A 12,680-nucleotide genomic window follows, 5' to 3' on the forward strand; every position below is an offset into this window, starting at 1 on the left:
CCCACATTTTCCTCCTGAAATCCCTAGCCAGCCATCATCTCATATTCCTCAAACATGGATGGGCACCCCCCTGCCTGACAAGAGGCTGAACTTGTTCTTACCCTCATGGCTGAATCTTAACCTCATGGCCATCACCAGCAGGGCATTAATTAAGGTTGTTTGCATGAGCACCAACACAGCAGATGCAGAGCTGGGCACATCTTCAACCTTGCTGGAGGACTGGGCAGTTCTGGCCCTGAAGAACAGGGGCTCATGGAGCAGCTGTAGAAGGCTTAGCTGCAGGAATGACCACCAGGCAGCACTATCACAGAATCCCACAATGGTTTGGGTTGGAAGGAATATTAAAGCTCATCCCTGCCATGAGCAGGGACACCTCCCACTGTTCCAGGCTTCTTCAAGCCCTGTCCAACCTGGCCTGGGACACTTCCAGGGATCCAGGGGCAGCCACAGCTGCTCTGGGCACCCTGTGCCAGGGCCCCAGGAAATTCACATTCTGTGCTGAACACTAGAATGGTTTGAAGGCAGGAACATCCAGTAAATTGTACATAATGCACACCATTACACAGATTAACCCGTTTAAATTTACTATCTTGCCTTGCACTTAGTGCAGAGAGCTCTCTAAATTATTTCTAGCTATTATTCCAAAGCATCTTCTCAATACACCACAGCTCCTTTCCAAAAGCAGAAAAAACCAGCATTCACTGTGGCCAGCCATACCACCAAAACCAGAGTCCATTTTCACCTGCAGAGTACACCATTTGCTCCCTTTATCCCAAGTGTTCTCTCAGTTGTTGTGGTGCATTTTGCTTTGAAGCCACATTTGTCCCCTTCTCCTGCCTAATCCCCTCCCTTTCCCAGCTGCCAATTTCCCCAAGCCCTTCCCTAACCTCCTCCCTTCCAAGTTGTCAATCTTCCCTATCCCTACCCCTCTCTCAAGAAGAGTTCTGTGTCTGTCTTGTTGCCCTCAACACTCCATTGTTAGTTTGTATTATTGCCCCCACCCCGTTTCCCTGATAGGGAAAAGGGGGGGGGGGAATACAAACTAAGATTTCATTATTTTCATCTCAGTATGGAATAAAAAAGAGGAAAATCCCAAATTCTCAACATCGTGGCCACCTCAGGTGCAAGGCAAATATGACTCCAGCATTCACCTGCATGAGGTGTCACTGTTTGAACCTGTCAATATGGAACTGGATGGTTTTAAAAGGACAGAATAAATTACAACTGAAAAAGTTTATGGGAAGCATTTTACCAGCTGGGCAGGAAAACAAGCCACAAGTACAGCATTGCTGAATTGTTCCAGGCAAATCTACAATGCTAACAAGATTCCACCTCCAGAAATACTGGGAGTTGATCTGTCTAGAACTTCAGGAATCCAAGATTTTTACTGCATGACAGCTGTCAAAGACAAGCCAAAATCATGTAATCTTTATACTATCAGTTGGCTGCATGAGCAGCTCTCTAGTGCTGGCATTCTGGGCTGTAACTCTCCACATAAACACAGGCTACTAATCCAGTCTACTCACCCATACTCAGGTTACTTACTCTATAGAGACAGGCTGTAATTAACATGTTGAAACAACAGTGGAAAAAGAGGTTGGCTTGTTTTATGTCAAAGTTCAAAAGATACAGGAGCATGGATTAGACTAAAAATTTTTATTGAAACTTGTCCAAAATCCAGTCAGGCACAAAATTTATGCATTCCACTAAGGCTTATAGTTCTGTATGGCATAGAAAAATGAATCTCAATGAGTTGAAACATCAAACAACGAAATTAGCAACATTAAGGCACTTGAGATGTGTATTAATTCAGCAAAACTGCATAACATTCTGCTTGGGAGTGATATAATCCCTTCTGAGATTCAATTTCAAACATTCAGATTCTGTAACCTCTTGAGAGAGGAGAGCCAGAAGGAGACAAAAGTCTCTCTGACTATGAACCTCTAAGGCCACCAGAGCCTACAGAAGGAAGTGTTACTGAATCAGGCTGCAAGGATTTCCTGCAGTACAACTGCTGAATTGCACAACAGTTTTTGCTGAGGCACGTTTTCCACTCAAGAATTCTTAAGGCAAAGTAGCTTTGTGAGGCGAGAGAACAAAAGGGAAAAGCAAGCAGCACATGCATTCAACTGTAAGGCTATCAAATGTGTTCTGGGGTAACAACATTTATCCCAGGAGCAGACATCTCTGCCCAAAGAATAAAGATACGGAGAAAACAAGTGGAGAATGCAAGAACTTATATAGTGACCACAAATCTGGCATCTGTTGGTTTGCCAGGGCTCTAGAAAGTAACTTGAAAGCCAATTAACAGCTCTGAATTCATGCAGCACATAGATAGTTACATTTGTACTTTTGGTTTGTTTTTTAAGAGTGAGTGTTGGCCAGTCTAAGAATTTTTTTCCAGCTTTGAGTCAAAGTTTACAACTTAAACATTGCAGTTTCAGCATTTGGCAAAGAAAGATTTAACTAATTAGTAACTCAGTTCTACGAGTTGAAAACTCCCCCTTCATCTGTGAAACAACCTCTTGCATCATACAATAGTTGAGAACTCTTCTCAAAAATGAGACACAGCTCTAGGATACACATATTCCTCACTGAAACCTGAGCATGCTCCATGGGCTGCACACAGGCTGAAGAAAAAGATTTCCAGGTACATGAAGCTGTTTCCTCAACCATGAAAAGGAACAACAGAGAAGCTGCTGTCACCTGCTATGCACAAACAGGAAATAAGGTGATAATTCAAGGGGAAAAAAACCCATGGTAAACACATTATCCAAGTGATTGAAAGTACCATTTCTAGTTAGTCCATGGAAATGTAGTTTTAAGCATTATGTTCTGAATTTTGCTAGAAGTAGAGCTGTTTAAGAAGATGTAAAGCTTATGAAAGAGATTGCATCTTAACACTCTGTGTCCTTCAGAGCAAATTGCTTGCTGTATTTAAGGCACCACATTGTCTTTGGTTCAGTGTTTAACTGTCTCAGGGTAAGCAGAGGTAGCACAAACCACACACGTTGAGCTCCTCATTCCACCACATCCAAGTTCAGAGCCACCACCTTCCTGTTGTTACAGACTCTGGGATCCTTTAACTCATTAGGAAACTGCAAAGAGCAAAATAACAAGCATTCTTATTAATTTAATAAGAAACAAAGGTGTGCAACATTCCACTTAGCTTTTATGAATGCCGAGAAAATCAGAGTGAGAAACTGGGCCTGATTCTGCTACAACAAAAGTTGTAAAAAAAAACTTATTTAAAAATGAATTTCTAATAACTCAAAACCAAAGACAACCATATCTTCTCTTCAATAAAGTCAGCAGGAGTACCTAATATCATTGCAGAAACCAGAATAAAAGCTGACCAGTTATCAAAAAGCAAATAATTTCATCTGTATTTTGCTCTTGAGAAGTATTCATAAAATAACACGTTTTTTTATTTAGATATTTTTAAATGAGAACAGATTTCTTATAGAGAAGGCATAATATCTGTCTGTGGGTTTAGCTTCAAAGACAAATTCAGCCCATTGCAGATGGTGAAATCATTAGAAACTGGTCCTTTAACACGTACTTACTGCTTTAGAACATATAAAAGCTAAGGTATAAAATGCATAAAACACACCTAAGGTATCTGTATCAGTCAGGCATATACAGAAGTGGTCAACTAACAGTGTAAGACTCCTTACACAAACAATCCCCCAAATGTGGGCAGCTTTAAAGCATCAGGTATCCTCCCTGTTCTCACAAAAAGGACTAATAATGAAGATGAATATGGAAAAGGGAAAAATAGGGGGAAAATACATTTGTTGGCAGTATAAACTAGCTGAGATATCATTCTGAAAATAGAAGTATTTTATAACATGCAATGGCATGAAAAGCAGAGTTCCACAATCTTTGCTTTACCTACATTGAAAAATCACAATATCCATGAAACACTCTTATTTCTGCTGACTTTATCAACCAATTTTGCTACTCTGATAAACGAATGGAGCATTTCTAGAGGAGTATTTCCTGCCAAATGAGCCAGCAGAGCTGCAGCAGTGTAGCTGTGCCCCAAAGGCCAGGAGAGCAGGGGCTGCAGGGCCCCAGCCTGACATACCTGTAGGGGTAGCCGTGGTATTTGGATCTGAAGACAGACAGCAGCCAGCTGAAGAACAGCACCACCAAGCCAATGCCAGCAATGCACATAACTGCAAGAGATGCACAGGGAGAGGCTGTGATGGGACAGCTGCCCCTGCAAACATCTCTGGGACTCAGGTTTTCAAAGCCTTCTGCAATGTTTACAGATTTGGTCAGACGAGGGCTCTACTCGTGTCATTGAGAAATACAAATTAACACCAATTTTACATCAATTTTAGATAAATGCTTTGAGAAAAGTCCCTTCTTCTGTACTAGCAAAACACTGCAAAGCATCTTTATCTCTCTCCATCTGCCAAAAGCATTTATCTTGCAGTTTGCTAAGCAACTCCAAAAACTGTCAAAAATCCAAATAATTCTCTCAGCTTAGAGCTGGGGAGTGAACAAAACCCCCCAGTGCAAAAGCATTTCTGTTAAATGGTGTATCAAACACCCTCACTGAATGTGCCTTTGCTCAGAGAGCAAGCCATCAGTACTTACTTTTTCTTTTCCCCACATCCATGTCAGAAGTAGCAGCTTCATGGAGAAGGACCATTCCTAAAGTAACTCCACCATCTACAAAGCTGTTTAAGGCTAACCAACAAAGTACAATAGACTCAAAACAATACTCTTAGTCCCCTAAATTCAGCTCCCACACCATACCTGGGGCATTAAAACTCACTGGAAAATCAAACACTTCCCAGCCAAAGCAACTATGGGGGGAAAAGAACAACTGGAAGACATGTCTATTGTCAGCTTTTAAAAGAAAAGAAATGCTAAGCTTAAAATACAAACTGGAAATTCTTCAGGCAAAATTAAAACCATGCATTTATTATCTCAGCTTGTCATGTAGCAGCATTCCTTCCCAGAGAGCTTGGTCCACTCCTACTGCTGTTCTCCACTGGAAAATCCCCAAAATAATTCAGCTTCTGCATTCACTCAGCCAACAGAGCAAATAAAACACATGCAGTATTTAATCCAACAGGCTGTCTTTCAAGTGGCAATATTTCTTTCCTAATTCTTCAAATTAAAAAAAAAAAATAAAGATCATAAAATTAAAGAAGCACAGACAACACAAAAGGCCTGACATTTGCCAAGAATGAATCATTGCAAAGCAAAATAGTGAATCCGGTGGAATGAAAGACAGAATTCCCAGAGATTTCATTCCATTTCACTACTAATGTCCAGTCCCAAGTCTCCTCCTGAAAGGAAAAATACTTATCATTGACTGCATCAGGACCATCAGGAATCTTTCCATTTCAGACACAGCCAACCTCCAGCACAGGAGGAAAGTGACTTGAACCCACAGGGACCTCACCAAATTTAATAATTTGAAATGTCTCCAGCAATGGGTGGGTTACAAAGGAATGCTGACACAGGTGACAAGACAGAAGCTCCATCCAGAAATTACTAAAACTACAAATGGTGGATCAATACATACACGTGGGAATACAAAACCAGAACATTAAATTTTAATGCATTCTTATAACCCCAAAGAAGCAATTTTTTGTACAAATGAGAAAAATAAAAGCTCTCAATCTGAAAGTTCCACTTGCCTTTCTTGACAGCATGGCAAAATCCTGCATCATTAGTATGAACAAATGGTAAGATTATAAGAAGGTAAGCAAAAAAATAAAAGATCAACAATAGAGGAAGGAATTCAATAACAAAGCAAGAAATTAGTGACATTGAAAAGAGACATGCACAGAGGAACAGGGAGTATCCTGAAGTATCTTCTGATTCCAAAGAGATCCACAACTTTAGTGATGTATTCTGCTTGGTACTTACACAAGAAGGTGAGAAAGCAGTAAATATTTTTCTATTGCAGTTAAAGATCAGAGGCACAGGAAAAGCACAGTTGTCAGTGCAGAAAGGTTTTACAGGCTTCTGCCTCAGTGTTAGGTGGCAATTAAAGCCATGACAAAGCACCACAGAAAAGGCAGCAGCATTTGCTGACCAAAAATCTGTCACAAACCACATGCCTCTCCCAGGAAGGATACTGAACAGCAGAACTATATGTGTTTCTGCCACAAACTGGGCTTGGCTGCTTCCATGGATATAATTCTGTAAGAGACAAAGAGTAATAAAATTTAGAAAAGACTGGGGACAACTTTGATATGATTAACAACAGCTACAGAGTCTGGAACTGGGGTTTGCACTGTTTTTTTCAGAAGAGAGCAGAAGTTAGAGCACAAATACTTTCAGCTGTTGATCACTGATTTTTGGAGGAGCTGCAACAGAACCAAAGATCTTTCTTCTTTTACCATGCACAATCAGCCTCATTCAGATTACAGTAAATTACTTGCACTTAGTGGACTACAACCTTTGTGGTCCAGATTCTCAGTCCAGCTGAGCAAATACCACAAGATTAGGCCCTCCTGCATCCTAATGTGATCCAAATCTGATCCATACCCTGACTGAGATCCTTAGGTTGAGTACACTGCTGCTTAGTTTAGGAGTTTAGGGGCAATCCCTTCCATCTGTGTGTGAACCTGACTCACTTGGCTCCAGAACCAAGCATTTGAAATATTTTTCACTTCTGGGTTAACAGAAAAATTGAAATTTGTGGAAAAAACACCAGTTTTTAATCCATATGAAACACCCTATTATGGCAATGATGTTGTGTCCAAGTAGGAAAGAAAAGTTTTATCCACTTTCTACAGAATACAGAGGGCCTGACCCATCTAACCAGACACAAAAGAACATTTCACCAAATTAATTCCCTGAGTAAAAACATGAAAAAAACCACTATGTGATGTGCAAGCACCTGAGCAGATGCAATGCTCTCAGAACACTGTGACTAATTTCACAGTGCATCTCATTCTATATTATGAACAGAGCAGTCTATTTCAAATAATGTTGAAGAAGTTTTTCCCAAGAAAGAGATTTTATAAATCTGAGGTCACTAGATCTTAATTTACCTCAAGAATCTTGAGGAAAGATGGTTTTACATGGAAGTCATTAGATGAGTGTGTAAGTTAACAAGACCAGGTTAAAACATAATTCCCAGGCTCAGCAATAGGAATTTTAGCATCTAAGACTTAACCTATAAATACCTTTATTGTGCTGTAAGCAATTTACAACTATCACATCCCTTCACCATTGGAGATAAAACACATGTGCAAGACATGTTGATTTGCCTTGCTCACTGCAGGAGAGGCTGGTCTCACAAAGAGAGAAGCCAAAAGCAGAATTTGCACTCTGGTTTGTCTCTTATTCTGCAGAAATACAACAGAAATGCAGAAAAGAAAGTGAAGGCAACACCCACCACTTGTCCTGTATGGGGATTCTTATGAGCATAGGGGGGGCCTCTGATGTGGTTCCACATCTGGCCTGATGTCATTGCTAACACAAAACACTGAAAAGGAAAGAAGAAATGCTATTTAATAAGGATTTTCTTATATTTTTAATTTACCCTGATATCTTTTCACTTCATACCAAAATGTACTGGTTTGGAACACAGGCTAAGAATTTACTTTATGCACTTTATCTTTATGCAAAAGGCATCTAATCAGTGAGCTGAAGGGACTAAGATCATATAATGTTATCAATCTATGAAAAAGCAAAGCTAACTGTACCTCATTTTCCTCTTCCTCTATCAGTTTTAAGAATTTTGAAATACAAAAGCTTTTGAAAACTTGAACTGCTACAAAACTCAATGTTATATGGAAACAAAAGTCATGATTACTCACCAGAGCAGCAAAGGCCCAGCCAGTTTTGTTATAGAGAAAATCCAGATTGCTGCCCCGCAAATACACAAGGCCTCCAATGACAGCCAGCAGCAACCCCAGCATCAAGGGTCCAGCATAGTTTGGTGGCCTTATCACACGGATCTGAACAGAGGACAAGGGAATTATTTTCTCTCAGTAGGATCAGACATCACACCTGCACTCCTGCTGAAAAATCCCACAACACATTGAGTGGAAAAACTATGGCACACACATTTTCTAGGTAAAAAATCTGACTCGGGAAGTAAGCAATGCTTCTTCCACCAAAACTGTAACTTCAGTTTTACACAATTTTACCCTGTTCAATAATTTAGAGATTCTTCCACAGGAACAGAGAGTGAAAAGGAAGGACATGAGTTTTACCATCTTCTCAAATACAGCATTACACAGAATACCAGCATAGAGACTGTAAGGAGTGAGTCTGAACTAGATTTTGTAGATGAGCTCTTTAGAGCAGCTCAGGAGGCACAGAACACAAGTGACATTTCCCAGCTGGCCCTGCACAGGGGTGCTGAGGGAAGGGGTGCTGGCCCTGTATTGGGGTGCTGAGGGAAGGGGTGCTGGCCTGTATTGGGGTGCTGAGGGAAGGGGTGCTGGCCCTGTATTGAGGTGTTGAGGGAAGGGGTGCTGGCCCTGTATTGAGGTGTTGAGGGAAGGGGTGCTGGCCCTGCACGGGGGTGCTGAGGGAAGGGGTGCTGGCCTGTATTGGGGTGTTGAGGGAAGGGGTGCTGGCCCTGCACGGGGGTGCTGAGGGAAGGGGTGCTGGCCTGTATTGGGGTGCTGAGGGAAGGGGTGCTGGCCCTGCACGGGGGTGCTGAGGGAAGGGGTGCTGGCCTGTATTGGGGTGCTGAGGGAAGGGGTGCTGAGGGAAGGGGTGCTGGCCTGTATTGGGGTGCTGAGGGAAGGGGTGCTGGCCTGTATTGGGGTGTTGAGGGAAGGGGTGCTGGCCCTGTATTGGGGTGCTGAGGGAAGGGGTGCTGGCCCTGTATTGGGGTGCTGAGGGAAGGGGTGCTGGCCCTGCACGGGGGTGCTGAGGGAAGGGGTGCTGGCCTGTATTGAGGTGTTGAGAGAAGGGGTGCTGGCCTGTATTGAGGTGCTGAGGGAAGGGGTGCTGGCCTGTATTGGGGTGCTGAGGGAAGGGGTGCTGGCCCTGCACGGGGGTGCTGAGGGAAGGGGTCTGGACTCACGTGGACGTCTGTCCTGTCAGCCACCCAGCGTGCCAGCTGCTCTGCTGCAAAGCCGCGCACCTGCAGCTCGTAGGTGTCCCCCCGCTTGGGCTTCCCCTTGGCAGGGAAGTTAATGAAAGTGGGGGCAGAATTCATGTTCAGCTGCAGGGAGAGAGTTCACAGAGGATATAGCCTATGAAAGGACTACTGAGTGACACAATTCTATGCCATTTCTGGCTTGCAATATTGTTACTAAATCAGAAAAGTTAGCTCTTTGATTTAATGGCCGTGACTTATAAAAAAAACAGGCAGCAGAGCTTGCATTTCTGTATCTCATGCACATTTTTTTTTAATCTGTTTCTTCTCCAAATACTACTTTTGATAAAGAAATCTGCAAAATAACAATATATTATTCTAAAATATGGCCTTCTAGGAAGGCCATAGCTTGATGAATACATTTTTAATGCAGCACTAAGGAAAAAATTAACAAGAGTAATAAAAAGACATCTCTCTTCAACTTTCCAGTTCAAAAGCTTCCATTTAATAAAGTATCACTGCCTAAATGGTATAGCTGTTAAACAGAGATTAGTACCTTTTAAAGAAAAGTTAACGTCTGCAAGACTGTAATGAACTATTAATGTGACCTACAATTCCAAGTGTACATGGAATGTTCTCACAGCTGGATAAAAAAAAAGGTGGTCACACAATGTTAATAGAAGAGAAAAATGGCTGGGTACTTGAAAAGAAATACCAAAAGACTAATTTATCATTCTCTAGTAATCTAAAAATTGTAATAGCTGCTCCTAATGACATCAGTGCTTTCTATCTTGCCTCTTCACATACCACAGAAGAATTCCATCAAGAATTACACCATAAGTAATTACAGAAGACAAACTCAGGGAAAAAAGTCAAAGAAACCAATTCACTCCTTGAACCTATTCCACATCTGTCAGCTCTGTTAATATTCTTACCAACATGCTCAGGCCATTTTTCTTTCAAGAGTGACAGCTTTTAACTTTTCATTCCTTTGTTCACTGTTACACTAAATTATTTAACATCTTTACCCTCTTTCCCAAAACCCAAACTAAAAACAACGTTAGAAGAGAAAAAGACGTTACCATCTGAAACACATCTGAGCCTTCATCAAAATCTATCATAGCAAAAAAAATCTTGTTGGTAAATGCACTGGAATACCTCCAGGAGTTTGCCAGAATCTGGTATTCCTCATCAGCTTGCCTGGAAAACACACCAAGTGAGATGCTGTATCATGGGTTTGTCCAAACCAGCTGTGCCCACCCACCCCCTTAACTTTCTAGGGTGAAAAGAAAGTTTAAGTGTTAATGAAATCATTTAGGCACAGACACTCATCTACCATCAGGGGAAGTATTTGGCACCTGCTTTTTTAAGTGGAAGGGTAAGATTTGCTGAGTCCATAAATACAAGCTGAGGTAATTTCTTAATAAAGGTGAACTGGAACTCAGCTGCTCATGATTTGCCAGCCCACAGAAATGTGCCCAGGTGTGCCCTTTCTTCCAGGTCAGAGGGTGGGAAACTAGTAATTTCAATGGACTAGGTACAAAAATCACCCTTACAGACCTCTGCCACCTCCAGATTAATACAGGAAAGTTATAATATGGTAAGGATCCAGGATATGGAATTGTAAATAACTGCCAAGCAATATTGACTAAGAACAACATTTAAGCTCCGTGGCCAGCAATAGTTCTACAAACATTTCTCCAGCAGCTTACAACAGGAAAGTTGAGTATTCACTTTGTCTTTCTCCAGAGTAAACACTGTTTCTGCAAAGCAGGGATTATTTTAGGAGGGAAATAAAACTGAGGATTACGTTTCCTCACAAACACATTACACACATACTCCCACACATTAAATTGCAAAGACAATCCTACTGTAACTTGCCCACATATATTCCCCCCACCTGTGTCAAAGTGCAGCCCTGTTCTTAAACTTAGTGTCCTACAAAGCATCAGATGACTTTCAAGTTCTAATTTAGGACTAAAGGAGCTCATACTTGCACACAACACACTGTCTGTGAGGCTGAAGAGCAGTGAACATCACAATCACTGAGTAGTTCCTGGGAGGTGCCTTCACGAGGCGCCGGAATTTGTCTCCATTCATTCGGATCACAGATCTCTTACTGGCCCACTCCATTAGCTGGTTCACTTTTTCTGATAACACCATCTGAAAATCAGGTCAGAGCAACATTTTTGGGGTTTGTTTTTGTTTTTTTTTTTTGTCTCACAGTACAGTCTTAGAAGTTTTTAGATTTGATGCAACAAACGTGTACACTGCTTGTCATAACACCACCCAGGTGATGTGATACTTCAGTAAGATTCTGCAAGGCATTCACAGAAGCTTTTGACAGTCACATTAACATAATTCATTAGCTTCAAGCACCCAGTAACACACAGAGCTTTAAGCACTCAGCGTGATCAGGCTGGTGTCGACCCTCAGCTCAGCAGCCCCTCCCCACAGTAGTTGCAGGATTTCTTTCTGCTGTACCAACCACCTCCATCCCCTCCACTGCCTTTTTTCTATACTAAGCATTAAACTGTTTCAGCTTTCAAAAATTGTGGCAGTGGAATCAACATCAGAGATGGAACCAAACTTAAAATTTCATTTTCAGCACTAGTGGATAAAAAGAACCATAATTCAGAATGTATTTGAAAAACTCAGGGGTGCTTAACACTAAAATATTCCTTTAAAAGGAGATAATCAATTCTAAAACAAACTCTCAAATGTTACATTTATCATAAAGCACCTCTCTACTCATTAACACCTTTCTTCAGATAAATATGTTAGAGAAAATCACTATAATATATCGTGAATTGGAAGGGAGCCAGTAGGAGCATCAAAGTCCAACTCATGAACGTGCACAGGGCAGCCCCAAGAATCTTGCCATGACAATAATAATAATTATTATTCTCTGACTCGCAACTCACTCAAGTATACACACTTATACAGAACGATTTTTCTAAACCCTGCAGGTCTAGTGCGTGGAAGTAAGTTGCACCTTAGTGACTACAACCAAAGACCACTCATCCTCCCGCCCGCAAATGCCATACACTAAGAAGACAACACTCTTCCAGTGCTCCTAACAAGAACTAAGGAACCTGAAAACGAGGACCTTTCCTCCCTGGGGGCTCCCCTCAGAACCGGCCGAACCTCAGGGCGGGGACTCGGGGTGAGGCCAGGCCACCCCGCCGGGCCCTGGCCGGTGCTGCCCTCATCCCGCTGAGGGAGAACCCGCCCCGGCGCGGTGCGGGGGCTCCGGGCGAGCCTCACCTCCTTGCGCCTCTGCCCCGCGGCGCCGGGCCCGCCACATCCCGCCAGCAGCAGCAGCAGCAGCGCCAGCAGCGGCACCGGCAGCGCCGCCATGGCCGCCCCGCTCCGCCCGCCCCGCCCCGCCGGCGTGAGGCCCCGCCCACGAGACGCTGATTGGCGGAGGCGCCGGCTCGAGGGTCCCTGCCGGCCTTCGATTGGACGAACGTGCGGGAGCGCGGCGAGCTGGAGCCGCGCCATTGGTGGAGCCCCGAGGGGAGGGCGGGGCGAGCCCCGAGGCGGGGGCCGAGCGGGCCCTGAGGGAGGAAAGAGTGGCGGGAGCCCGGGAGGTGATGGCAGCTCCCGTGTCTCTCAGCCGCATCACGGACCCTGTACGGCT

At 43.0% G+C, this 12,680-nt stretch overlaps 1 protein-coding gene across 1 annotated transcript; it reads right to left on the reverse strand.

Annotated features, from left to right (window-relative positions):
• Positions 1-1,641: 1,641 nt before the first annotated feature.
• Positions 1,642-12,420, reverse strand: MAGT1 (magnesium transporter 1). The gene is made up of 10 exons (XM_021525267.3): positions 12,305-12,420; positions 11,031-11,200; positions 10,120-10,237; positions 9,023-9,163; positions 7,800-7,940; positions 7,376-7,465; positions 6,108-6,171; positions 4,609-4,683; positions 4,091-4,181; positions 1,642-3,098 (listed from the first exon to the last, which is right to left on the reverse strand). The coding sequence occupies exons 1-10, from the start codon at positions 12,395-12,397 to the stop codon at positions 3,083-3,085; spliced, it is 999 nt and encodes a 332-aa protein (XP_021380942.3). The 5' UTR covers positions 12,398-12,420; the 3' UTR covers positions 1,642-3,082.
• Between the last annotated feature and the right edge of the window lie 260 nt (positions 12,421-12,680).

Source organism: Lonchura striata, chromosome 4A (assembly GCF_050655825.1).
Source record: "Lonchura striata isolate lonStrDom1 chromosome 4A, ASM5065582v1, whole genome shotgun sequence".
Classification (NCBI taxonomy): Eukaryota; Metazoa; Chordata; class Aves; order Passeriformes; family Estrildidae; genus Lonchura; species Lonchura striata.